The sequence below is a fragment of the Bos indicus genome, chromosome 26 (genome assembly GCF_029378745.1).
Source record: "Bos indicus isolate NIAB-ARS_2022 breed Sahiwal x Tharparkar chromosome 26, NIAB-ARS_B.indTharparkar_mat_pri_1.0, whole genome shotgun sequence".
Taxonomy (NCBI): Eukaryota; Metazoa; Chordata; class Mammalia; order Artiodactyla; family Bovidae; genus Bos; species Bos indicus.
Window position 1 is genome coordinate 42,170,157 of NC_091785.1, and position 27,925 is coordinate 42,198,081.

Sequence of the window (27,925 nt, forward strand, 5' to 3'; positions counted from 1 at the left end):
AGAAAAATAAAGTCTGACACTGTTTCCACTGTTTCCCCATCTATTTCCCATGAAGTGATGGGACTGGATGCCATGATCTTCGTTTTCTGAATGTTGAGCTTTAAGCCAACTTTTTCACTCTCCACTTTCACGTTCATCAAGAGGCTTATTATTTCCTCTTCACTTTCTTCCATAAGAGTGGTGTCATCTGCATATCTGAGGTTATTGATATTTCTCCCGGCACTCTTGATTCCAGCTTGTGTTTCTTCTAGTCCAGCGTTTCTCATGACTTCATGGCCAAATAGATGGGGAAACTGGAAACAGTAGCAGACTTGTGGCAAATTGTATTTTTGGGGAGCTCCAAAATGACTGCAGATCGTGACTGCAGCCATGAAATTAAAAGACACTTACTCCTTGGAAGGAAAGTTATGACCAACCTAGACAGCATATTAAAAAGCAGAGACATTACTTTGCCAACAAAGGTCCATCTAGTCAAGGCTATGGTTTTTCCAGTAGTCATATATGGATGTGAGAGTTGGACTCTAAAGAAAGCTGAGCGCCGAAGAACTGATGCTTTTGAACTGTGGTGTTGGAGAAGACTTTTGAGAGTCCCTAGAACTGCAAGGAGATCCAACCAGTCCATCCTAAAGGAAATCAGTCCTGACTATTCATTGGAAGGACTGATGCTGAAGCTGAAACTCCAATACTTTGGCCACCTGATGTGAAGTGCTGACTCATATGAAACGACCCTGATGCTGGGAAAGATTGAAGGTGGGAGGAGAAGGGGGTGACAGAGGATGAGATGGTTGGATGGCATCACCAACTCAATGGACATGAGTTTGGGTAAGCTCCGGGAGTTGGTGATGGACAGATTCTTGGCATGTGGCTTTCCATGGGGTCACAAGGAGTCGGACACAACTGAGGGACTGAACTGAACTGAAAGCAGTTTAGGTTGACTCAAGCATATGACGCATGTCAGATAGAGGAAAGGCTTGAAAAGGTAGTAGCCTGGGTCTGGCTCAGGAAAACCATCACTGCTTCACTGCAGATCTTTAGCACCAAGTTAGCAGCAGCTCAAGCAGGAGGGTGACCTGATTACCCTGAGCCTTGGGAAGAAGACCAGAGTAGAGCTTTGTTCCTGGCCTCACTTGCAGGATTTCCTGGCATCCTTCTTTGGGTGCTGTGCATGGATCAGTAGAACCATGTAACATCTGACTGTCTGATGAGTTAAGTCAGTTGCTACTCACTCGTTCTGCAGGCTTTGCCAGAATCAGCTGGGGAACTTGTTAATTGTGCAGGTTCTACAGCCCAACCCATTCTAAGGAATCACACCAGAAGGAGAAGCAGTCCCTGAACAGGGGCCTTTCAGAAGCTCTTAGGGTTCTCATTAGATGATGGGCTGAACTGGAACAGCTCGGCCCAGAGCCATCCCATCAGCCTCACCTGGGAACTGGTTGAAAGGCAAATTCAGCTTTTACCCCCAAATCAATGAATCAGAATCTATGTGGTGGGGCCCAGCAGAGAACCTGGTGAAGGTTGCATCAGATCAATCTTTTCACTTCCACACTTTGCATCTGGATCAAGCTCAGAAACAGAACACATCTGTGGCTGGATCAGAGCCACCATCAAAGGCGTCAGCTGCTCACAACAGCATCACAGTTTACAAAGTATTGATACTTCTGTCTGCACCGAAACCTCTCACACATTAACAGCCACCACCACCGTCAGACCACACAGTGTTCGTTATCTTTTCATATTTGAGACAAAACAACAGGCTCAGAGAGCTGAACTACTTTGCCAACCATTCTATCAAGTAAATGGAGGGAAAGGGCCTGGAATCCAGGACTCCTTTCCTTCTCTTGTTTCCATCCTCTGTTCTCTGTGCCCATGGAGGTCAGACTCCCCAAGACTCCAAAGGTACAGAACCCATGGGTTGATTCCCCCTGAATTTAATGTGAGTCCTGCTGACAAGCCCAGGCTAGCCCAGCACCAGTGGCAAGGTGGACAGTGCAGGAGCCCCCCGACAGCTGTAGCTAGGAGACAAGTTCTGCTCACTCCCTGGTCATGAGACTCCCCTCCACTGATGGTGTGCCAGTTGGCAACCCAGAGGGGATTCCACCATAACAGTCACCTTTGCCCCCATGGGCCAGAGACTCCTTCTCCCACCTAGATGCACCCATGGCTCTAGCTGGGGGATCTCCAGTTCTTTCAAGCGGCACTGCTGGGGGCTTGGGAGCCCCGGTATCACCGAAAAAATGGATCAAAATAGCACCTGGAGGGACTTCCCTGATGGTCCACTGGCTAAAGCTCCACGCTTCCACTGCAGAGGGCATGGGTTCGAGGCCTGGTTGGAGGAACTAAGATCCCTCATGCCTAAAATCAAGTAAAAACAAAACGGCACCCAGAGTCTCCACTTTTCATGTTACTAGACTGGCCGGGTACAAGTAGCTTTATACACTTGACAGAACAGGTATCCTATTCAGCTTTGATTTGTCATCCTTTTAACTTGTATGAAAATCTTCCAATGTCAATGAACATATGCTTGAATCCTAGTAAATGCCTCCGCATCATTTTATTGTGTGGTAACAATAAAATTTTATTGTAACATAAAGTCTTCAATAATCACACTCTTCAGTGTAAGAGTGTTTTTCAGCTCCCCACGTTTCTGTTTATTTTTTTCACTGAAATTTTAAACCTGCTTTTGATTACTAGTCAAAACCTGAAAATTATTGTAAGGGACATATGACCTGAAAAGGTAAAGACTTAGAATTAAGTGATTCAAAATGATCTTTCTGTTTCATGGGGGCTAAAATATACCTACACATGGAACAGAATTCAGAACTCCATGGAAGAGCTGGTGTCCAGAGTTGATGTCACACAGGCCGTGGCCCAATAGGGATCATAGGACCGGAGCTGGAGAGAGGCTGGGCTTCTAAAGTGAGCTCTTCAACCTTGCATCTTAAGTCCTCTAACGGGGATGATTCGATCTCTCTTTCTCAAATTACAGGTTTGATAAAATATCCTGTTCCCTGCAGGGCTTTTTGGTGTTATTTAAAAAAAAATTTTTTTTTTTCCAGTTGGACTTCATCCAGATCTAGAGGATTTAACTGTAGTAAGTATGTTTAGCAGTAGAGTTGTTTATGCTTCTTTCCTCACTGGTCCCAAATTTCATTGTGTTAGGTTAAGCAAATTGCTTATTCCAGGCAAACGATTTCCTGGGAGAATAGGGGAAAGGAGCAGTAAGGCCTCTTGTGTCCTGTAGAGACAGAATGAGGAAAAAAAGTCTCCGTGAATCTCCTGAAACCATGAGATGGCGTGACACTTGTCAGTGGGAGAATTGAAAACCTTTTCCGTAAGATATAATCACTTATAAAACGGGTTTGTGTATTTTATTACACAGCCTAATGTTTTGAAACAGTCTTTCCCTGAGTCATTCCCATAAAATAGTATTTTTAAATTTGCTGGACAGCAAGGGGCCAATCCTGACTCTTATCAGTAAACATATTTCATGAGACCCGGGTGGTTGGGAGTAAAGCCCTTTGCTCAAGTGCGGGCTTGTTTTCGACGGACAGCTGCATGTTACTGCCTGTGAAAGGAAAAGACTCTTCTCAAGTTTTCTGTCGATTGCGTTCCCTCTGGACTTCGTCTTTCAGTCCTTTTTCATCCATGAATAAACCCTTCACCCAACCTGGACCACTTTGGGATGCTAGGCTTCTGGGAAGATTCATGTTTCCATGCATAAGGAAGGCTCTGTGGTTTGGGTTCTGTGTCCCCCCTCTGAAGGAAGCATACTGTGGTTGCTAAGTGACTGGGAGGCGGGGGAGGGGGCGGGAGCTCACACTCACACTCACACTCACACTCACGGCTCACACTTCTCTGCCCAGGTGTGTGAGAGATGTTTGACCTCGAGATCATGATCGCCATTGGGAGCGCCTTACTGATTACAGCTTTCGTGCTCATAGGTGTCGTCATCGGTCTTTACTACAAAGTAGCCAACACGTTAAAGTGAGTGATGTGGGTAAGAGGAGCTAACACCCCCTCACATGGGATCCTGCGGCTCCGTGCTTGAGCGGGGTCATCCCCGGCCCTGTGGCTGCACCCTAGGTGAGGTCAGGAACAGCAGGAGGGTTTGAGAGGACTGAGGCGGGGAGGGTAGAATCTGGCTTTCTACCCCTTCTGGTCTGGGGCTGTGAGCTCACAAGGAGAATGTTCTCAGCTGCTGGGTCTGCACTGCTTTGCCATCCCTTGCCCTCCCTTACCCTCAGCGGGTTGATTCCACAGGATTGCAGACTGAAGATGGCATGACTGAGTCTGCCTCTGCTCACTCGGAGGATGGGCTGAGCTGGTGTTCCCCCCACCTGAGTTGGGGAGCTGTCAGTGGGTCCTTGGTTCTGCGCACAGTGGGATGGGCCTGTAAGACCCTGGGGAAGCTGAGTTGTGTGAAGATCCTGGGGTTTGCCTCACCAGGGAGTGTAGATCTGAAAAGGGAGTGTTAAATTTGGGGGCAAGGAGCCTTCAAATATGGGTGAGACTGGTCGTCAGAAGCAGTGGTGTTCCCACGCATTAACGTTCCAAGGAGGCAGCATGTTTGTTGAACAGAGTCCTGCCTCAAGCTTTGAATGACCCGGTTTTTATTTCCAGCTCCTCCTCTACTTGTATGTGTTTAATCAAGGCACTGTGCTTCTCCATGTCTCAGATTCTTTATGTGATAAGTGGGGAGAATACATTAAAAAAAAAAAAAAAAAAAAAACCAGCAGCCGTGTTCCCATTTTAGGGAAGTTCAGCCTGTGAGCAGGAAGGTAACCCAGCACCCGGGGGCGGCGGACTCGGCACCCTCCCGGGTTGTGCTCTGCACTTGGCGGACCTGCAGTGATCACCTGGGTGACCCGCACTTGCAGCTCACTCTCCCTCATTTGCTGGAACCTGATCTTACGTTTCTGGCACTCTTAGGAGAGGAAGGGGTTGGACAGGAACTTGGGATGAGGGCAGAGCTGCTTTCATCTCGGGCTGGTGTCATGGGTTTGAATGGTTCCAGGCCCAAATTTTCCAGATCTCCCCCCGACAACTGTAACAGGTGGACTGAGAAGAAAAATTCTAATCCTATGCTCTGTGTATGTCTTTTCTTAAGTGCTGCAAAGACACCCATTGCTACGACCATTACCTGTAGTGATCAAGATAAGGTCACCGAGGCTGCAACCTCCACCCCCGAGTCTTACCCCAGCTTCCAGTGCTGTGAAGAATGTAACTTGCCTGCCAACTTTGATCCCCTGACATCGTGCTTCTGTGACATAAACAAGGGACTCAACACAGAATGAGTAATAGAAGGTGGTTATAAATACCCACTGCCACCATCTGACTAGTTACAGAAACAAGGACTCTGTCGTGAATATTTCCTCCTTATTTGTTATGAATATGTTGTATTTACATATAGTAAGCAAATATGTTTTCTTTCTTATTTCCATACCATGTAACATAAGATGTACTGACTTTATGTCAGTGTTTAGTATTTAATTTTACATAGCATTTATGTTCTAGGCTTCCCAGGTGGCTCAGTGGTAAAGAATCCATTTGCCTAGCAGGAGACTCAGGTTCGATTGCTGGGTCAGGAAGATCCTCTGGAGAAGGAGATAACAACACACTCCAGTATTCTTGCCTAGGAAATCCCATGGACAGAGGAGCCTGGCGGGCTACGGTCCATGGGGTTGCAGAGTCAGACACAACTTAGCAACTAAACAACAACAAATATCCTATTCTGCTTCTCTGGAGAATCCTAATAGAGTTGGATAGGACATGAAAAGCACTTGCAAACTAGAGCATTTTTAATAACATGAAAAGTGAACAAATCCCCTCCCTTCATCTCAGGGCTTCCCTAGTGGGTCAGACAATAAAGAATCTGCCTGCAACTCAGGAGACCCAGGTTTGGTCCCTGCGTCAGGAAAATCCCCTGGAGAAGGGAGTGGCTACCCGCTCCGGTATTCTTGCCTGGAGAATCCCATGGACAGAGGAGCCTTGGGATCGCAAAGAGTCGGGCACGACAGAGCGACTAACAGTTTCCTTCATCTCAGTGTATACTTATTTTCTTGAGCACCTTCTGGATTTAATATAGTGGATTCAGCAAGACAAAGTACAGATACAGAAGCTTTGGTTCCTGAATTCAAGTATCTGTTCAGGGTGCAAAATCATGCACTGGAAACTGGAAACCTGTAGGTCAAACGAGATTCGGAATCTGTTAGAGGCACAGCAAAGGGCATGGAGGCAGCAGAGGAATAATTAATGGGGTGGTGTGGCGGACAGGTGAGAGCCTTGGGAGGCTTTCAGGAAAGAAGACATTAGCATTTGAACAAGTGGAGGAAGAGATGGAGAGAAGGCCCAGGCTGAGGTGTGAAGCTGGCTGGCTGGAAGAGTGAGCTGGGCTGAGACAGAGATGGTGTCAGAGGCCATGCTAAGGGGCGTGGCTTCACCCTACCTTGGGGCCTCCCCCACTGAGTTGAGGGTAGATCTGTTAGGGGAACCACTGAGTTATCTTACAAAACAGAAAACCCTGGTAAGGAACACGGAAATAACAAGCTACCACCAACTGGAAGAATTCAGGAAAGGTCAAAAGGAGAGAGGAGGGACCTCCCTGGTGGTCCAGTGGCTAAGACTCTGAGCTCCCGATGCAAGGGCCTGGGTTCGATCCCTGGTCCAGGAAGTATATCCCACATGCAACTAAGACTGGGCACAGGCAAATTAATTAAAAAGACTGAGGAGTGTCTAAAGCTTAAGACACCTTCAGACCTTGTAAAAGCTCATTTTTTTCTTTTCCATGTTAAGCTGAACAAATCACTTGACTATTTTATCATTTAAGATTAGATGTGGCTATAACAAAATTTCAAATAACAGTGGCTTGAACAAGTAAGAATTTGATTTCTCTCCTCTTCAAGATGTCCAGCGGCAAGCGGTCAGGCTGGCCGTCTTTGCCACATCAGGGGCCATGTTACTCTATGTGGGTTCTTTCCCCGAAGACACAGCATGGTCCAAGGTGACTGCTGGTTCTCTAACCTTCATGTTTAAATTCTAGAAAAGAAGAAGGTTGAGAAAAGCTGTGCCTTCCATTTCTCTTTAAATCCCCTGTGCTAGATATGACATGGTCTCAATTAGCCACAAGGGATGCTCAGAAATGTCGTTTTTATTCCAATTGAGAATGTGTACTTGAATTTTGCTAAGTCAGTAGATATCAAGTGTTCTCACCACACACACACAGAGAAACACACACACACACACACACACACACACACACAAATGGTAGCCGTGTGAGTGGTAGCTATGTCAATCAACTTGATTTTGGTAACCATTTCATGATGTACACATACTAAAACATCATGTGGTATACCTTACATATATAAAATTTTTATTTGTTAATTCTACCTCAATAAATAATACTTACTGGGATTTCCTTGGGGTCCACTGGTTGAGACTTTGCCTTCCAATGCAGGGGGTGCAGGTTCAATCCTTGGTCAGGGAACTAAGATTCCACATGCCTCATAACCAAGGAACCAAAGCATAGAAGGGAAGTAGTATTGTAGCACATTCAATAAAGACTTTAAAAATGGTCCACATCAAAACAAAAAATAAAAAACTTTAAAAAGTGTTCAGTTCAGTCACTCAGTTGTGTCTGACTCTGCGACCCCGTGGACTGCAGGCCTCCCTGTCCATCACCAACTCCTGGAGTTTACCCAACTCATGTCCATTGAGTTGGTGATGCCATCCAACCATCACATCCTCTGTCGTCCCCTTCTCCTCCCACCTTCAATCTTTCCCAGCATGAGGGTCTTTTCAAATGAGTCAGTTCTTCTTATCAGTGGCCAAAGTATTGGGAGTTTCAGTTTCAACATTAGTCCTTCCAATGAACACTCAGGACTGATCTCCTTTAGGATGGACTGGTTGGATCTCCTTGCAGTCCTAGGGACTCTCAAGAGTCTTCTCCAACACCACAGTTCAAAAGCATCAATTCTTTGGTGCTCAGCTTTCTTTAGAGTCCAACTCTCACATCCATACATGACCACTGGAAAAACCATAGCCTCGATGGACCTTTGTTGGCAAAGTAATGTCTCTGCTTTTTAATATGCTGTCTAGGCTGGTCATAGCTTTCCTTCCAAGGAGTCTTTTAATTTCATGGCTGCAGTCACCATCTGCAGTGATTTTGGAGACCAAAAAAAAGTCTGTCACTGTTTCCACTGTTTCCCCATCTATTTGCCATGAAGTGATGGGACTGGATGCCATGATCTTTGTTTCCTGAATCTTAAGCTTTATGCCAACTTTTTCACTCTCTTCTTTCACTTTCATCAAGAGCCTCTTTAGTTGTTCTTCACTTTCTGCCATAAGGGTGGTGTCATCTGCATATCTGAGGTTATTGATATTTCTCTCAGCAATCTTGATTCCAGCTTGTGCTTCTTCCAGCCCAGCGTTTCTCATGATGTACTCTGCATAGAAGTTAAATAAGCAGGGTGACAATATACAGCCTTGACATACTCCTTTTCCTATTTGGAACCAGTCTGTTGTTCCATGTCCAGTTCTAACTGTTGCTTCCTGATCTGCATACAGGTTTCTCAAGAGGCAGGTAAAAAGTGTTATTTTTACTAAATACTATTTGTATAAGTATATCCCCCATCAGCCAGAGAGAAGAAAGAAAAATAGAGACTTCCGTGGTAGTCCAGCGGTTAAGACTTCGCCTTGCAATGCAGGGTGTGTGGGTTCAATCCCTGGTCAAGGAACTAAGATCCCACATACCTGTAAACCAAAAAACCAAAACATAAGAAACAGAAACAAAATTGTAACAAATTCAATAAAGACTTTAAAAAGAAGGCAAGATAAAAGTTAACCGTTAAGATTCCATGATGAAGTATGCGTTCATTCACATTCAGTTAATTTCTTTTAAAAACTGTCCTCCTTCAGGCTCTAAGAAATTTTTCCTCTTTGTGAACCCCGCATCACAATGTCATGCATGTGTTCTCCCCAGAGCTTCACACTGAGGACATAAAGTCCTGATAGCTAACCCTGTGATGGGGGAAACACAGTTCACTTCTAGCAACGTGGCCGAGTGGGGATCTCCCGGTGGGGAGCGGAAACCCACAAAGCCCTGATCCTGAAACTCAGCCCCAGTGAGGACGGCTCCTGGACAATAAGAGAGCAGAAAACAACACATCAGAATCATCTTTCCCCACTTTCAGCAAGTGGAGACTTTGATCTCTGAACAAGGAAGACTGAAGTCTCTGCCCACACTGAAAAATCTATTAGTCAGCTGCTTATAGATGATGATGATGGGCATGGCTGATAAGTCACTGACTGATGGCTGTGCCCCCAGCTCGAGCTCACCGGGAGCTTGAGAACTTGTCTCGGATCATTCTGTTTATAAATGGGATGACCATTTACAGAGTTAGTAGCCAGCTAGTCTAGTTCCAGATTCTTGTCCCCAAGACACTGAACTTCTAGTTCTGGGCTTTTCTGTGCATTATAATCAGCAGGGGAGCTTCCCAAAACCTAGACCTATGAGCTGAACACCCTAGACTCAGATCACAATCTCCAGGGGTAGGACCCAAGAGCCAGTGGATTATTTTTAACCTTTTATTTTGAAATAAATATACATCTACAGGTGGTTTTGTTTTTTTTTGTTTGTTTTTTTCTTTTTTGTAAGTGCCCAGGTGATCTCAGTGTGAGGCCAAGCTGAGAACAGGGCACTAAACTACAAGACTGTCTCAAGGTTTCATGAGAACTGCCTCAGTTAATCTTCTCAACAGCCTTCTCTCAGGGGCAGATGTGATCTAATTCCCAGTCAGTGGCTAAGAAAGTCCAGTGTGCTGTGCTCCCTCGCTCAGCTGTGTCTGATCCTTTGCAACCCCATAGACTGTAGCCCCCAGGCTCCTCTGTTGAATTTTCCAGGCTCCAATAATGGAATGGGTTGCCATTTCCTACTCTAGGGGATCTTCCGGACCCAGGCATAGAACCCACATCCCTTGTATCGCCTACGTTGGCAGGCAGGTTCTTTACCAGCTGAGCCACTGGAGAAGCCTGAGAAAGTCCAGAGAAGTCACTGCATGTGACCAAAGGCGCAGACTAATGGAAGGCGGAGACGAATTGACTCCAAGCAACCTACCTCCAGAGCCTGTACTCTTCCTTACCCTGTCCCAGTGGTTCTGAAACTGGACAGAGTATCAGAAGCACTTGCAGAGTTACTAAAAGCATAATTGCTGTGCCCTACCACACCCCCAATTTGATGACTCAAACAGGGTGGGTGGGGCCTGAGAATGTGCACAGGTAACAACTTCCCAGGAGATACTGATGCTGCCACACGTTGAGAATCACAGCCCTACACCACTGACATAGGCCTGCCTTCTCTTTAACCCTCAAGGAAATAAAAGAGAAGCGGGGCTTTCAAATTGCCTGGAATTCTAGGGTTATTAAGAATCATATGACTCCCCTGGTGGTACAGTGGATAGGAACCCATGCACAGGGTACATGGGTTCAATCCCTGGTCTGGGGAAGATTCCACATGTGGAGCAACCAAGACCACACGCCACGGCGACTGAGCCTGAGTGCCCTGGAGCCTGTGCTCTGCAACAAGAGAGACCACTGCAATGAGAAGCCTGCGCATCACAACTAGAGACAGCCCAGGCGCAGCAGTGAAGACTCAGCGTAGCCAAAGACAGGGAAGAGGGAGATGAGCATTCAACTGTCGCCTCCTGTGTGCCAGAGCTGTACCAGCTGCTTCATGTTCAGAGTATTAGAAACTCATACAAGATGGAAGCTGCGCTGTTCCCATTTTACAGCAGGGAAAACTGAGGTTATCAAAAATATTGAATCCCTCATGCAAAGTTAGACAGCAGTTAAGTGACCAACAAGGAAGAACTCAGATTTATCTATCCTGGTGTTTTTTCCTCTACATCATCATGGACTCATGTTCTCCAAGAACACTTAGAAAATGTCATAATGGTAGAATACTGAAACCCTGGGCTGCTGTCCAATGCAGGGCGTGGGACTGCCTTTAAGAAGGAGGAAGTAGTGATGTGAGGGCAGGAAGGGACAATGAGGAAGATGCTGTATTTGCTTTCCCTTGAGAGATGAGTCACTTCACCTTTCAATAGCCGTGGATTTCAAATGTCAAAGGAGATCAATTCAAAATAAGAAGGTTCTACACCAAAATCTACATGGGCACCTGGAACAGAGGATGGAGACAAGGAGAAGGAAAGGAGTCCTGGATTCCAGGCCCATCTTCCCCACATTTTTTTAAGAGAGAGATTTCGGTGTCTACAAAGTGGAAAATTCAGTTGAAGAATATTTGATATCAGGTCTTTTCAGTCTTGAACCTTTATATATCTTTTTGATATAACCATATTTCTGTTTCAGATATAATCAAGGTGAGACTTGTAATATGAATCACATATCTGGAAGGAGGCATTTTTTAAAATAATTTTAATTTTTGGCTTTGCCGGGTTTTTGTTGCTGCATGGGCTCTTCTCTAGTTGCAGCGAGTGGGCTTCTCAATGTGGTGGCTTCTCTTACTGCAGAGCACAGGCTTAGGTCATGCAGGCTCCAGTAGCTGCGGCTCCCAGGCTCTGAAGCACAGGCTCAGGAGTTGTGTGACACATGGGCTTAGATGCTCCGAGGCATGTGGGATCACCCCAGACCAGGGATGGAACCTGTGTCGCCTGCTTTGGCAGGCCGATTCTTTACCACTGAGCCACCAGGGAAGCTCTGGAAGGAAACACTTTGTAAATCAACAGACTACAACTACCAGGCACTGTAAAACTGAACTAAAGGGTCCAGCGTGGAGTGACGGGCATTTCTCCTGAACAACAATGGAAATACTAGCTTACAGCTATGTATGTTGTCCCATGAATTAGAAAAGAATAGAAAAATACGCAAATTCTCGAGCGGCTATAGTGAGAGTATGTCCCATAGACTGTGCCACCTTCGTAGTGTGATACAAATGAATGAGTATGCAGATTAGTCCTCATTTGAAAGAACTGACCACAGTATGGAGTGCAAAACACCCCCTTTCATAAAGCATTTTAAGAAAAGATGGCTGAGGGAGGCAGGCTCAAGAGGAAGGGGATATATACACACTCACGGGCAGATCTGCGTCGTACAGCAGAAACCAACACAACACTGTAAGAGCAGTTATCCTCCAGTTAGAAAAGAACATTGAAAAGCAAAACATTCTGTTTCCTTAGACAAGCAGTTTCCAGAGTGGATACATTTATTTTTTAAATGTGAATCATCACCCTTCAACACACATGATAGTTATAATTTCTAAAAATTAAGCCTGCCTGAGAGAACTGAAATCTCTTTGATTCATATGCCTCAACCCCTCAATGCAGACCCTGAGAATTTCATGCTTTAAATATACAGAAAAGGGTTCTAGAAAGAGGAACCTGTACCAGTCCAGAAAGGAAAACAGTTCCTTTTATCTTTTGGATTGACTGAGATAAAATAAAATAACTTCTCTCATTTTACATCAAACACTAGATCTACAATAACATTCCTAACAAGGAACAGGCTAGCTCCGATCGGTGCTCCCCTCTCTACTGCGACACTGTACTGAAACCGATAATATCAACCTCAGTGTAAACTACTTTCACACATGCCAGACACTGCACTTTCCTCATTACCTGAGATAAACAATACGAAATGTAAATGAGTGATTTGAACGAAAGTTTCCAAGTCTTAAGGATCCAATTTTTCAAAAACAATCAACTAGAAAAAGTATCAAATACTCTAAGCATTATTTTTCAGACTCCTAAGACTATAAAAAGTCTTTGTATAAAAAAAAATACTTCAACGAAACACATATACAATACAAACTAAGGAACTGCTTTAGAAATCCTTAAAATCTTAAACATTTAATCCAGAAGTATACATAAATTTCAGTAAGAGTGAAAAATATTACAAACAAAAATAACTGAAGATCCCACCGTGTTAACCTAGTGTACAGTACTGGATTTACAGCGCGCGCAGGAAAACGAACACTGAGGTCACTTCACGTAAGTAAGTGGTAACATTTCAAAGGACATTAAATACTTGCTTTTCATAAATTTCTGGGGTGGGGTTTGGCTTTGTAATAAATATGTAATAAATATCTGTAGTACTTTGTACATGTTGAGCATTTATCTTTCTCCATTTGAAAGTCCTTCTCCAGAGTCATAATGTCTCAGAGGCATCCCAGAGGGTGGGGAGTTGGGACGTTGCAGCAAGTCCATTAACAAAGCCATCTTATTATCTATGTGCTCCTGGAGTTTATATATTCGCTGATCAACGTAGTCTGTAAGTTTCTTTTCCATCAGTTCCAAATTTTTAGAAAGAATCTTTTCCAAATAGGAACAAACAGGTTGCTCTTCTACTCTGAAAATAAATTTTAAAAAATATTATGACAATTTTCCCTGGTATTATAACAAAACAACCAAAATACACTACAATAAAGCAGCCGATACACATTGCTGAAATTTGTCTCCACAACTACATTCTGTCTCCTTCCAACGTATTTCCAGGTTCTGGACACATACAATGTCGAATGCTCAAGGCATTATTATTGCTTCAGTTCTTTAAGTATTTAAGCATAAACTGAAATTAAGAATATAAAAATGAAGATGACAGAATTTCTACCCTCAAAAACAAGTGTTTAGATACAAAGGGTCTTTCTTTTTGGTTTTGCGCTCGAAATCAAAAGCAATCTTGCTTTTTCTTTAAGGTCTTTCTATGTCTTCCAAGTCCTTCCCCAAGCATTTTAACAGTTTTCTCTTTTCTTCATCTGAACAACCTTCTAAAGCGTTGGAAGGACGAGGACAGTGAATTTCAGAGTGTGGTCCACAAAACCCTAGGATCTCCTCATATTTTTCCAGGCATTCCATGAGGTCAAAAGTATTTTTTATAATAACACTAAGTTATCTGAACATGAATTGTACAATAAATGCACAATGAACTCTCCAGAGGCCACACCGTGTACAAGGTCATTACTGTGACGACTAACTGCTATATGGTTGTGTATTCTGTTTCCTAGAATTCTTTAAGGTAGCAGGTTTAGGGTACAGATAAGTGTTTTTCTCAGAGGGAATTCAGTTTGTTCTCAGTATTTCTACTGCGGTCTTACTAGCTATATTGAGTTATACATGCCATAAGGCAACATATATGAAACTACAACCCAAAGTCAATACAGTTTTACATACATGTGAAACAATACCATTCTCACTAAACTTTCTAAAAAGAAAATATGGTATTTTTTCAAAAAGATATTTATGTTACTATGTAATGGGTTTATTGTTATTTCTAAACTAATAAATATTTTTATATAGCCTACATAAATAAAAGTTCTTTGGAGTGCTCAATTATTTTTAAGAGGATAAAGACCAAAAACTTTGAGAACCACTACTCTAGAATGTAGTGGTTTCTAGAACTCATGCATGGATGAGATAGTTGGACTGTAAAGAAGGCTGAGTGCCAAGGAACTGATGCTTTTGAACTGTGGTGCTGGAGAAGAGAGTCCTTTGGACTACACGGAGATCAAACCAGTCAAACCTAAAGGAAATCAACCATGAATATTCACTGGAAGGACTGATGCTGAAGCTGAAGCTCCAATACTTTGGCCACCTAATGCGAAGGGCCAACTCATTGGAAAAGATCCTGATGCTGGGAAACAGTGAAGGCAGAAGGGGGTGACAGAGAATGAGATGGCTGGATGGCATCACTGCCTCAATGGACATGGGTTTGAGCCAGCTCCGGGAGATGGTGAAGGACAGGGAGGCCTGCCGTGCTGCCGTCCGTGGGGTCGCAGAGAGTCAAACAACAATGGCTAAACAACAACACTCTAGAATATATAAGAAGCTTTTTATTGTTCCCTTTATTTTCTTCTTTTTCTTAATGTATATTTATTTAAAAATTTTTAATATTAATTATTTTAATATTTATTTTCAAATAACTATAGATTCACAGGAAGTTGTAAAGACACTATATTTGTGCAGTACCCTTCACCCAGTGGTCCTGGTTGGTCTTTACTTCTTACCTAACTATGGAATAATAATGTCAGTACAGTGTGGGTATGCCATTTTATCACACGTACACACATTCATGTAAATATCACCACAGTCAAGAGACAGAACTATCCCTTAACTACAGTGACCTCCCTCTGCTCCCCTTTCACTGTCACATCCACTTCCCTAATCTCCTCCATCCCAAACACCTGGTAATCACTTACAGTGTTCATCTGCATTATGAGAATGTTACGCAAATGGATCCATGTAACTTGACCTCTTGAGATTCTCTTTTGTAGATCAGCATAATGCCTTTGCCAGACAACCAAATTGTTGCATGTGTCAATAGGTAATTCCTTTTTATTGCTGATAGCATCCCATGATATGGATATACCAGGGTTAATTTAACCATTCATCAACTTTAAGACATATTGGTTGCTTATAGTTTGGGGCTTTTACAAATAAAGCTTCTATGAACAATTGTGTATTGATTTTTATGTGGAAAAAAATTCTTGGGGGACTTCCCTGGTGGTACAACAGATAGGAACCCACCTTCCAACTTAGGGGACATGGGTTTAATCTCTGGTCTGGGAAGATTCCACATGCCACAGAGCAACTAATGAGAAGCCCGTGCCAAGCAACGAAGAGTAGCCCCTGCTTGCCACAGCTCGAGAAAGCCCATGAGCAGCAATGAAGACCTAGCACAACCAAAAATATATTAATTAAAAAAAAAAAAGAAGTTTTCATTTCTCTGGGATAAATTTCAGGAGTATGATTTCTGAGTCACCTGGTAACAACATGTTCAGCTATGAGAAACTGCCAAACATTTTTTAAAGTGGCTGTACCACTTTAAGTCCCCATGAGCAATGTATGAGAGATCCAACTTCTCATTGGTATTTGGTTTTGTCGCCATTTTTAAACTTTTTATTTTAACCATTTGAATAACTGTATAGTGGTATCTTGTGTCTTGTGGTTTTCATATGCCCTTCCTTAATAGCCATGAGGTCAACAATAGCTCATCTTTTCATGTGATTATTTGCTTTGTACATCTTATCTGGTATAAATGTCTCTCTATGGTCTTTTGCCCATGTTCTAATTGGATTTTTTTTTTTTTTATGTTGAGTTTTCAGCACTCTCTATATTTTAGGTATAAGTCATTTGTTGGATTTGTAATCTGAAAATATTTTCTTTCCCACTCTGAAACTTATATTTTATTCCTCCTAAAAGAGTCTTTCACAGAGCAAAAGTTCTAACACTTTCATGGAGGTCAAACATTTTTGGTGTCTCGTCTAGGTTCCCAAAGACTGTCTCCTGTGAATTATTAGACAACTTCCACAGCTTCATGTTTTACACGTACGGCTCTGATCCATTTTGAGTGAAGTTTTGTATAAGGTACGAGGTTTGGGTCATAGTTCACTTTTTGCTCTTTGGATATCCATCTGCTCCAGCACCATGAGTCAGAAAGACTCTTTCTTCTTCCTTTACTGAACTGCTGTTGCACCTCTGTCAAAACTCAGTTGAGCTCACCTGTGTGGGTCTATCTCTGAACCCTCTACTGGGCTCCACTGACCCCTGTGTCTGCCCCTCTGCCATCACTGCCCTGTCTTGATACTCTCGCTGTAGAAGACTCGACACTGGAAAAGGGACTCCTCCCACTTCATCCTTCTTTCTCAAGGTTGTCTTAGCTATTCTTCCTCTTTTGCTTTTCATAGAATTTTTTAAATAATCCTGTCTATGTCTGCAAAATATTGTGAAGTTCTAGTATGTATTGCATTAAACTTTCGTATCAACGGGGAGAACTGACAACTTTACTGTGTTAGAAATTCAATTTGTAATTTAACAGTTACCAGGAAAGAAACCATCCAGGCCCAACTGGTTTCATTGGAGACTTCCATCAATATCAAACATCATATGAAGAAAGTCACATCAATTTTACACAATCTCTTCTAAAATATAGAACTCAAAAAGAAGTAGAATTCATTTTATGAGACCAGTATCACGCTCATAATATAAAACCAGACAAAGACAGTAAAAGATAAATACAGACTAGTATCTCCAATGAATTCTATGTAAGAATACTTGACAAAATATTAGCAAATCAGTTCCAGCACTGTATAAAAAAGAATTAGACACCAGAATCAAGTGGGATCTATTCTAGGTATGCTAGGCAGGTTCAGTTTTTGAAACGAATGTAATTCACCATATGAAGAGATTACTGAAGAAAATTCATGATCATATAAATAGCCATAGGAAAAATACTTGATAAAATCCTGTATCCCCCTATGATGAAAGAAACTCTGATAACCAGGAACTAAGAAACACTAAGCTTCAGAGGCCCTAAGCAATCTGACTTCTCTCCACCTTTTATAGTCTTTGTGTGTTTGCTGTATTATATCCAGGGATTTTTTTATTGTTAATAGGGAGGATCTGAGAGAACTGGAGACATTCCAGCTCAGCTGGAATCAGAAAAGTGGAAGTGGAAGTCCTTCAGTCGTGTCCGACTCTTTGCGACCCTATGGACTATACAATGCATGGAATTTTCCAGGCCAGAATACTGGAGTGAGTAGCCTATCACTTCTCCAGCGGATCTTCCCGACCCAGGAATTGAACCAGGGTCGCCTGCATTGCAGGCAGATTCTTCACCAACTGAGCTATCAAGGAAGCGCAGTTTTTAAATGTTTAGGTTTCTTCTTCCTTTGCCTTGTCGTATTTGTTTGTTTTGCCAGTCACACGTTAACACTGATGAAGACTATCAACAATTAAAAAACACTGTTACCTTTCCTTGTTCTTCCCAAGAACTACCATTTGTTTCAATAACTTACTAAACTCCTCAAATTTCAATGCTATTAAATACATTAAGAAAATTTCAACCAATACAATGACCTCATTTGAGATGTAAAAAAAGTCTAAATCAAAAGACTGAAATAGTAAGGTAAAATAGTTAAGTCAGAACCATGGCTGAAGTCCTGAATTCCCATCTAGTGCAATATTTGGAAACATTCCATCTATCTAAAGGAGGTGTGTGTGTGCTCAGTTACGCCCAAGTCTTTGCAGCCTCATGGACTGTAGCCCAGCAGGCTCCTCTGTCCATGGAACTTTCCAGGCAAGAATACTGGAGTGGGTTGCCATTTCCTAGTCCAGGGGATCTTCCCGACTCAGGGATCGAACCTGCATCTCTTGCATCTCCTGCACATACTAAACACTTAACTACCCCTCAATCAAAGTAGGAGTGGAAAAAATTGGAATTCTGAGATCAGAGAATAAGGGCCTGTACACTATTAACAATTACAAGCTGAGAAATGTTTGGATGACTCGAAAATCAGCCCAGGTCACACAGGATCTACAAAGAAAATCCGTTGCAATGGTTCAGTTCATACAATCAGGCAAACTGTGCACGTCATGGCTACCACAGCTCCTCTCCCTTCATACAGGTAACTCTCTACTCCGACCCTTGTCTGTCGCTTATACTCCTCCCACCAAAGGCCTGAGAAGTGCTCGGCACCTCCAATTTACACACTTCTTTCAAAGCAACACATTCTACTCTGCAGAATATTTCTTTCTTCTACGTGTGTCAATGGTGAAATGTCAAAGCTCCCACAGTTCTCTCCGCAAACAAGTTCAGGCAGAAGCTACTGAAACAAACCTCTTTCCCCCACCTGCCTCCACACCCTCTCCCACACCCCATCTCGACCACATGGGTCTAAACACTTACGTGACACCCCCGGCGCCTCCGCCAGGCTTGGTGATGCTGTCCTGCCACTTGGTGCCGGGTCCCACCCGGAGATGGCTCACCTGGCCACACAAATTCTGCAGAAAAGGCAGCAACTCGGAGTTAGGTATGTGTGAGCTGTCACCTGCTTTCTTTGATAAGAAAGAAGATACTGCATTCTTCAGATCATTCTCAAGAATAGAACGGCTTTGTGGCACAATTTTACACTCTTGGAGGCTGCTCATACTTCCTCCACCAGCTGGCTGCAGACTCTTCTCAGTGGTAGCCTCCGAGTCGTCAGTCACGTTTCCAGATGTCAATCCAGTTCTGAAAGGAAAAGGTGTGCAGGATGACTTGTCGAAGGCTCCCGGAGTAGACGAGGACGGCAGCCCCATCACGTGCTTGTGTCCCGTGTTTCCCAGGATCGACTGGAGCTGCTCTCCGATGGCAACACAATTCTAAGGAAGGCAGATGAGGAAAGAGCAGGAACATTAATGATAGTGACAGCTAACTCTGGAGTGACCTCGAGTCAGGCAAGGTGCCTTCTTCCATCTGAGCCTCAGAACGTTCACGTGGAGCAGGCCACAGCCACTGTCCCAGTATTGAGTTGAGGAGAAAAGACTAAAGCTAACTCGGCCAAGGTAACACGGCCATTGGTGGCAGAACTAGGACTGGAACCCCGGACACCCAGCTCCAGAGTCAGGACTTCTAGTCATTTCAGTGTAGTTTTGCTAAGGAAAATCTTCAAATAAATACAAGCATACTTAGTAAAATTGCACAAGTATATTTTAATGTTTCCACTACAAAGCCCTCCTTAATTTATGGTATTTTCTAATGAGTCACAATAATTGATAATTTTCCTAGAATTAAAAATCATCTGCCCACTGTCACAAATGTAGGCCACCCTAAGGATATGCAATTTGTTTTCACTGGAAGATAGACTAGATAGTTACTTGCTTAAAGTTTGATGTTCTACCCAAATACTTAAAGTCTGAATACTTTTGTGACATTTTCAATTATTAAAATGAGCTACTTTGGGGCCATGACTGCCATGATAATTTATAGCATAATGAATACGTTTTGTGGCCTCAGCCCAGCTAGGCTGTATTACTTCCTGAGAAGAATGGCTCACCTCTGATAGGTTACAGTTTCCTCCAGAGAGGCATGCTCTTGCCATGTTCCTCAATTTTTCCACAAGACAAAGCAAAACTATCTCCAGCCTAGCTGTTACATTAGATGGCTCTACCCTAAACTCTAAACCCAGAACTCTACTAGAAATTCTTTTTTATTAACTTATCTGTTTATTTATTTTGTTGCACTCTACCACACAAGGGATCTTAATTCTGCAACTAGAGTTCGAACCCATGCCCACTGCAGATGGAAGCTTGGAGTCTTAACCACTGGACCACCAGGGAAGTCCTAGAGATTCTTATCAGGGGATATCGTCTTATAGTTAACACTGTTCAATACCTTGTAAGAGAGACTAAGAAAAGTACTATTATTCAAGACCAGGTGAAGACACTTGATCCATAAATTTTCTGGATGTACTAAAAAATGATCCTTGGATAAAATTAGCCCAGAACTCATTCATTCAACAAATATTTACCAGAAATCTACTCTGTGTTAGGTACTGTTTCAGGCCCTGGAAATAAGACAGTGAAAAGCAAACACAAATTTGTATATATACTCCCAGAATTCTGAAAAATTAAATCTTTATCTCTGAACATCTTAAAGGATTTGCTTTAACTTTTTAATCACCTTGAAAAAACAAGGACAAAGAGAATATTTTTATTTTTTAAGATGAACAAGGTAAATAGTGAAAATTCTTAGAATAACTGAATATATTTTCTTTGAGAAAATGGCCCAGAGCTTTCACTCAGATAACTTTAAATGACAAGCATATGCCAGACACTATCAGACAGAATTCTTACTCAATTATTCTAAACCGCTGAAGCAAAAACAAATCCAAGTCAGCACATGTGAAATGCAAATACAAGGAAATAAGAAACCACTTTAATAAAACTTTTCAGGAAACAAGGAACCACAAGGCACATGTGAAGCAAGGAGAGGCCAGGAAGTTGCTCCCAGGCCCTTCCTTTCCCCTCAGGACAGGCCCTGCCCCAAAGAACACGGGCAGGCTCGCAACAGTGTGCGTGGCTACACCCCTTACACAGGAGGAGGGGTTCTGATCATGAAACACCCCTCCTCTACACTCAACAGATACTTACAGAGCTTATGCGACACTTCTCAGAAAGACAGTCCATGGATTACTTGTTTGCAAACAAAAGCAATTCCAGAGAACCAGGTATATCCCATGAGAATTCCATAAATATAGTCTCCCCATAGAAATAGGATATTTATTAGCATGTTTAAAAGAAGATTTCACAGGATCTCCTTTCTTCCCCAGGGTGTTTACCAAATGCCCGCACAGGTAAGGATTTAGCATATGCATATAATGGGAAACAGGTTACAATAACATGTGCTGCTGGTTGGAGGACTTGCATTTCTGGATGAGACAAAGCTACAGAGACACACATCAAGCTGGAGAGTAAGGTAAGAGTTGGGCAAGCACTCCTATGATTTACCTAATGCACTTCTGAACTGACATAAATTCATGATGAAGAAAGCATATTGTTTTTGGAATTAAATACACAAGCAAAAAAAAAAAAAAAAAAAAAAACCCTTAAAGACATGGCCAAAAAAACACCTGAAACTTTGCCATCATTTCTTTTCCAAACACAAGTTTTTAAAAGTATCAGTCATGAATTGATTTTTTAAAATCCATTAACCGTCTTGAATGTTTCCAAAATCTTTCACACACACAAAGTTTCTTCTGTTTTTAAATTTTTAATCTCTATGTCCATTGGATCTTTCCCCTTAAACATTTGTTCTTAAAATACACTATGCATAGGGCTCATCTGCTGTTGCTGGTTAGAAATAGCTGAGTCCTGAATCACACCCTCAGGGTTTCAGGTCACAACTGAGGGCCAGTGTTCTGTCTCTACAAGCTTTCCAAGGGATTCTGATGCAGGCAGGTTCCTATCTCTAGCCTTCCTGAAACAACCTACTTTAACCTGGCTACCTCCACATTCCAACTACTCATTTACTATCTAATCCCTCAGAACCTGGTTTCCATCTCCTCGCTATTCAAGCTGGCCCATTAAGGATCTGCAAAAGAAGCTGAGTTGATAATCAAGGAGCATATACATTAGAGTCATAAATAAGACAGATCAGATTCCTGTTTGCACAAAGCTTATATTTTAATGAGATAAAAAGAGCAGTAAATATACATGTATATATGTGTGTGTGTATATAAAACAACAAAAATAATGAAGAAAGCCATGATGAAAATATGTGTGTGTGTGTGTGTGTATAAAACAACAAAAATAATGAAGAAAGCCATGATGAAAATATGATACAGATAGTGCACCAGTGTGGCTGGTGAAGGTCTCACTCAAGATGGAACATTTAAGATGAGGCTGAAAGAACAAGAAAAGGGCAGACTTGCTAAGATCGAGAAGAGGGGATTCTGGCCAAAGAGAACAGTTAAGAGTGCAGAGGTCCTGAGGTGGGAGCACAGGTGGATATCTGGGGAACACACACCTCAGAATGTCCAGAGACGAGCATCTGAGGAGATGTGACAGGAGATGGTGTTGAGGAGGGAACGACGGCCCAGATCTGAGATGAGAGGGTGAGGAATCTGGATTAACTCTGGGGTGAGGGGAAGCAGTTCGGGGACATTACACAGGGGAAGTCGAGTCTGATGGACCCTCTGAGATCATCCTGGTTGCTCTGTGGAGAGGGAGCACTGGAGCAGGAGCATCTGTTAGGAACCTCCTGAGCTGTGCAGGTGAGATCACTGTACCAGAGAACGAAGAGGATGGGCTCTGTTCTTTTAGAAGCTCTCCATTCTGAGGTTTCCAAGGTCATCACCAGCTCTCCTGTTCTATGTCTGCCTGTCCCTCCAATGATACTCCTACTAAATTAATGTTGGACAATCTCACAGAAGTTATATGACTTTTTTATTTGTATTATTTGATTTAAACTTCCACATTCATCTTATGATCTCAGCAGCATTGCTAGATTGTAAACAATTAACCTTTAGATAGTAAACATGAAGAAATTTATCCTTAAATAGAGGAAGCAATGCTAAATAGCACAGAACTAACACTGTCAGTGTTGAATTCAGGTCTCCTGACATCAGAGCCGGACTATAAAGAAAGCTGAGCGCCGAAGAACTGATGCTTTTGAACTGTGGTGTTGGAGAAGGCTCTTGAGAATCCCTTGGACAGAAAGGAGATCCAACCACCCATCCTAAAGGAGATGAGTCCTGAGTGTTCATTGGAAGGACTGATGTTGAAGCTGAGACTCCAATACTTTGGCCACCTGATGTGAAGAGCTGACTCATTTGAAAAGACCCTGACGCTGGGAAAGATTGAGGGCAGGAGGAGAAGGGGACGACAGGGGATGAGATGGATGGATGGCATCATTGACTCAATGGACATGGGTTTAGGTGGACTCTGGGAGTTGGTGATGGACAGGGAGGCCTGGTGTGCTGCAGTTCATGGGGTGTCAAAGAGTCGTACACGACTGAACTGAACTGACATCACATTTCTGCTACTCTAAACAGTGGCTCCTGCACTCCGCCTCCTCACCCTTCTCCCTGTGCTCCGAGAAAACACAGTTGCTCGCCTGTGGTCTTCCTTCCTGGCCCCGGTCTCTCCCTTCACCACCTTCTCTGTCATCTACTAGGGATGCCCCCGCCCCTGTGTTTCCAAAGGCTCACAACGTCACCCCAGGAACATGGTATTCACATAGAAAACTCAATACTCCCAAAATAAACGTTTTTTCCCCTCCAAGTCACTCCCTCCCTTGCATTCCCTGTGTATTATTGACATCACTATCTTCAAAAGTTTGGTTTCACGTTTGATTCTATTTTTCTCCCCAAAACCCCATACAAGTTACTGTCAAGTCCCAATGGTCCCACTGTTGTGGCATCTCACAACCCAGCACTAGGGTCCTCCTTCAAGTTTAGACCCTCTTAACCCTCCTCTGGACGAGAAATAACACAGAGATCCTTTGTTTCCTGCAGTCTCACTTTCTACTGACTCCTCATCTTACACGTAATAGTGAACTAGAGTTAATTAAAACAGGTAAAACATGCCCACAAGCTTCATAAAAGCATTCAAAATCCTCTATGATCCAGCCCTAGTCTACCTGAAGCTTCCCCTATCGCTTCTTCACTCCAGAGAAATGAACTTCTATGCATTTCCTAGCTACATTATACTCCTTCCAGCACTGAAGATTTAATCCATACTGCTCTCTCTCTCTCATGTTGCAGCCCTCTTCAGCAATACTTGAACCGTGAACTTCCTGATGTTCAAGCTGGTTTTAGAAAAGGCAGAGGAACCAGAGATCAAATTGCCAATATCTGCTGGATCATGGAAAAAGCAAGAGAATTCCAGAAAAATATCTATTTCTGCTTTATGGACTATGCGGGTCACAATAAACTGTGGAAAATTCTGAAAGAGATGGGAATACCAGACCACCTGACCTGCCTCTTGAGAAACCTATATGCAGGTCAGGAAGCAACAGTTAGAACTGGACATGGAACAACAGACTGGTTCCAAATAGGAAAAGGAGTACATCAAGGCTGTATATTGTCACCCTGCTTTTTTAACTTCTTTGCAGAGTACATCATGAGAAACGCTGGGCTGGAAGAAGCATAAGCTGGAATCAAGATTGCCAGGAGAAATATCAATAATCTCAGATATGCAGATGATGCCACCCTTATGGCAGAAAGTGAAGAGGAACTAAAAAGCCTCTTGATGAAAGTGAAAGTGGAGAGTGAAAAAGTTGGCTTAAAGCTCAACATTCAGAAAACTAAGATCATGGCATCTGGTCCCATCACTTCATGGGAAATAGATGGGGAAACAGTGGAAACAGTGTCAGACTTTATTTTTCTGGGCTCCAAAATCACTGCAGATGGTGACTGCAGCCATGAAATTAAAAGATGCTTACTCCTTGGAAGGAAAGTTATGACCAACCTAGATAGCATATTCAAAAGCAGAGACATTACTTTGCCAACAAAGGTCCATCTAGTCAAGGCTATGGTTTTCCCTGTGGTCATGTATGGATGTGAGAGTTGGACTGTGAAGAAGGCTGAGCGCCGAAGAATTGATGCTTTTGAACTGTGGTGTTGGAGAAGACTCTTGAGAGTCCCTTGGACTGCAAGGAGATCCAACCAGTCCATTCTGAAGATCAGCCCTGGGATTTCTTTGGAAGGAATGATGCTAAAGCTGAAACTCCAGTACTTTGGCCACCTCATGTGAAGAGCTGACTCATTGGAAAAGACTCTGATGCTGGGAGGGATTGGGGGCAGGAGGAGAAGGGGACGACAGAGGATGAGATGGCTGGATGGCATCACTGACTCGATGGACGTGAGTCTGAGTGAACTCCAGGAGTTGGCGATGGACAGGGAGGCCTGGCATGCTGCGATTCACAGAGTCGCAAAGAGTCGGACACAACTGAGCGACTGAACTGAACTGAACTGAATCCCACCTATGTAGTCCCTTAATAAGACCACAGAGACCTTTAGGGACAGGCCGTAGACTAATTCACCTTGGAACCTTCTGTAGTAACTAGAACAGAGCATCATTCACAAAGAAGGGGCTAAGTAAATACTTGCTGAGTGAATAAATGAGTGAATTCATAGAAAATTATGAAGTCTGTAATAGAAATATTCTGTTTGTAAGGGCATAAGGCTACAGAATGTTACTTTTAGAAAAGTTAGTAAAGATAACAGTCACATCAATAACAATAGTTAAGTGGAAAAGATTTATGTCACCACATGTCCTAATAAAAAGCTATTATTTAAAGAACTGTAATGGTATCCAGAAAGAAATCCGTTCCTACTCACCTGCTGCTGGAATCTCACCATATTCATCAACTGCTGAGCTCCAGGTGATAACTTTGACGCCATGGACTCCATGATGGTTTGGACCCTCTCCAGGTCTATCCTTGATCCTAGAGTGGGAGAGCCTGCTGAAGAACGTGCCAAGACTGGCCTTACGTGTACCACAACTTTACTGATGAACACACAGTTCTTTTCACCAAAGGAGAGCAGCTATTATAACAAAAAAGTTCAGCAAAATTAATAGTAATAAAAACAACCATTATTTAAGGTCATTTCTTATTAATACTGAAGAAAGAAGCATTCAAGAATCTAAAAATTAAATTCAAGTACATTTTTAAGTTGTCTCTAGAACAGTAAAAGCCAAGAAAAGATTCAAAAGAACAAGGAAAATATAAAAAGCCCTTTTAAGTAAAAGATTACGTATAAATAATGTTTTATTTAATAATGTTTTCTTGTTTAAGGAACTAAAGATAAACTGTATCAATCTGAGATCTTACCATCCTGAAACATGCTATATCATTTAATACAAAAGATGACTGTCCAGGATCCCATGCAAAATGTTTGTGAAGTGCTAAATATAACTCAGTATTTTAGAATTAAAACCATAAGGAATATTAAGACAACCTAACAGATCTCAATAGTTTACATATGAAAAACAAGTTCACGGTGATTTTCTACTTTGTCAACAGAGTAAACAACGGTCGGTCTTTGAGCCTAGTTCTTCTGGCTTCTGTCCCAGAAGCTGTTCAGAGCTTTATGCTGCCTCATCTTGTACGTGCTTCTAAAGCAAGATGCTTCCTGTGTGCTGTAGGACTGCAAAGTAGCAAAGTGGAAAGCAAACAGGATCTAGAATCAGACAGACCTGAGTTCAGGGAGGGCTGTGCCTGGGTGACCCTGGGCAGATGCCAAACTTTAGCCAGGGGTAAAATCAGTTCACATGGTTGTTATAAGGATTGTGCGTTACAATGTCCAGTGTATATCACTGAGTGAGTGCTCAAAGATACACAGCAGTAACTTCATTTAACTTTCATAAACTATTGAAGGTACTACTGGCCCAGAAGAGGCCTTCATACAAACCCAAAGATTTTCCTAAATGAAACTCTCTGCACTCCCTGGTACTTCCACAGCACAGTTACAAACCCCATTCATCTTCAGAGACAACAAACCCATACATCACACAAAGACACAGGTGAATACAGACCCATGATCTAAAAACTTAGTGTGGCACCAAAGATGTGACTGTCATCAACAAGGAAGAACCTCATGAAATGTATATACCCACATTTCAAAATGCATATTATGCTTTGCAACCGCCAGCCTTTCTCACCAGTGAATGTTGTGTGTATTTTGACACTTAATCTACCTATCTTGCCACTATAATATGAGCAACATTCCAGTTTATTTCATAACTGCCACTTCCTAAATGCCCAATGCAGCAGCCGCTATCTATAAGCACTCTAATATGTGTAAACAGCCTCTTGATGAAAGTGAAAAAGGAGAGTGAAAAGTTGGCTTAAAGCTCAACATTCAGAAAACTAAGATCATGGCATCCAGCACCATCACTTCATGGCAAACAGATGGGGAATCAGTGGAAACAGTGGCTGACTTTATTTTTCTGGGCTCCAAAATCACTGCAGATGGTGACTGCAGCCATGAAATTAAAAGACGCTTACTTCTTGGAAGGAAAGCTATGACCAACCTAAACAGCATATTAAAAAGCAGAGACATTACTTTGTCAACAAAGGTCCGTCTAGTCAAGGCTATTGTTTTTCCAGTGGTCATGTATGGATGTGAGAGTTGGACTGTGAAGAAAGCTGAGCGCTGAAGAATTGATGCTTTTGAACTGTGGTGTTGGAGAAGACTCTTGAGAGTCCCTTGGACTGCAAGGAGATCCAACCATCCATCCTAAAGGGGATCAGTCCTGGGTGTTCATTGGAAGGACTGATGTTGAAGCTGAAACTCCAATACTTTGGCCACCGGATGCGAAGAGCCAACTCATTTGAAAAGACCCTGATGCTGGGAAAGATTGAGGGCAGGAGGAAAAGGGGACAACAGAGGATGAGATGGTTGGATGGTATCACCGACTCAATGAACATGGGTTTGGGTGAACTCCGGGAGTTGGTGATGGACAGGGAGGCCTGGCGTGCTGCAGTTCATGGGGTCGCAAAGAGTCAGACATGACTGAGTGACTGAACTGAATATGTGTTGGATGAATGCATCACTTTATTAAAATGACTTTAGAAGCCATTAGTGTATACACCTAAACAACATCTTGGAATAATCAGTTCTGTGCTCGTCTGTAAGTAATAATCAGCACAGAAT

General features: G+C 42.7%; 2 protein-coding genes across 10 annotated transcripts in view; one reads left to right on the plus strand and one right to left on the minus strand.

The window, feature by feature from the left end:
- Positions 1-2,827: 2,827 nt before the first annotated feature.
- Positions 2,828-5,417, plus strand: FAM24A (family with sequence similarity 24 member A). Of its 2 annotated transcripts, XM_070781050.1 has the most exons (4): positions 2,828-2,916; positions 3,057-3,091; positions 3,864-3,984; positions 5,108-5,417. In XM_070781050.1, exons 3-4 carry the CDS (start codon positions 3,875-3,877, stop codon positions 5,292-5,294), a joined length of 297 nt encoding a protein of 98 aa, XP_070637151.1. In that variant the 5' UTR covers positions 2,828-2,916; positions 3,057-3,091; positions 3,864-3,874; the 3' UTR covers positions 5,295-5,417. The 2 variants fall into 2 exon arrangements, with proteins under 2 accessions (XP_070637151.1, XP_070637150.1); XM_070781049.1 differs by having other exon boundaries at positions 2,868-3,091.
- Positions 5,418-5,817: 400 nt separating this feature from the next.
- LOC109553137 (ATPase PAAT-like) overlaps positions 5,818-27,925 on the minus strand; it is a 55,077-nt gene continuing 32,969 nt past the window's right edge. For 4 of the 8 annotated variants that reach the window (XM_070781045.1, XM_070781044.1, XM_019953073.2 and 1 more), the window contains 3 exons: positions 25,607-25,813; positions 18,691-19,145; positions 12,197-13,356 (listed from right to left, as the gene is read on the minus strand). In XM_070781045.1, the coding sequence (XP_070637146.1) occupies positions 13,122-13,356; positions 18,691-19,145; positions 25,607-25,813 (897 nt within the window). In that variant the 3' untranslated portion in view covers positions 12,197-13,121. Of the gene's footprint in view, positions 7,036-7,348; positions 8,749-12,196; positions 13,357-18,690; positions 19,146-25,606; positions 25,814-27,925 lie in introns of those variants that run through there. The other 4 variants (XR_011564320.1, XM_070781048.1, XM_070781047.1 and 1 more) reach the window with 4 other exon arrangements.

Bases quoted from the DNA above. Each gene is read 5' to 3' on its own strand.
- FAM24A (XM_070781050.1), top strand. From the start codon at position 3,875: ATGTTTGACCTCGAGATCATGATCGCCATTGGGAGCGCCTTACTGATT. The intron at 3,985-5,107 runs GTGAGTGATGTG...TCTTTTCTTAAG, and splicing joins AAAGTAGCCAACACGTTAAA to TGCTGCAAAGACACCCATTG.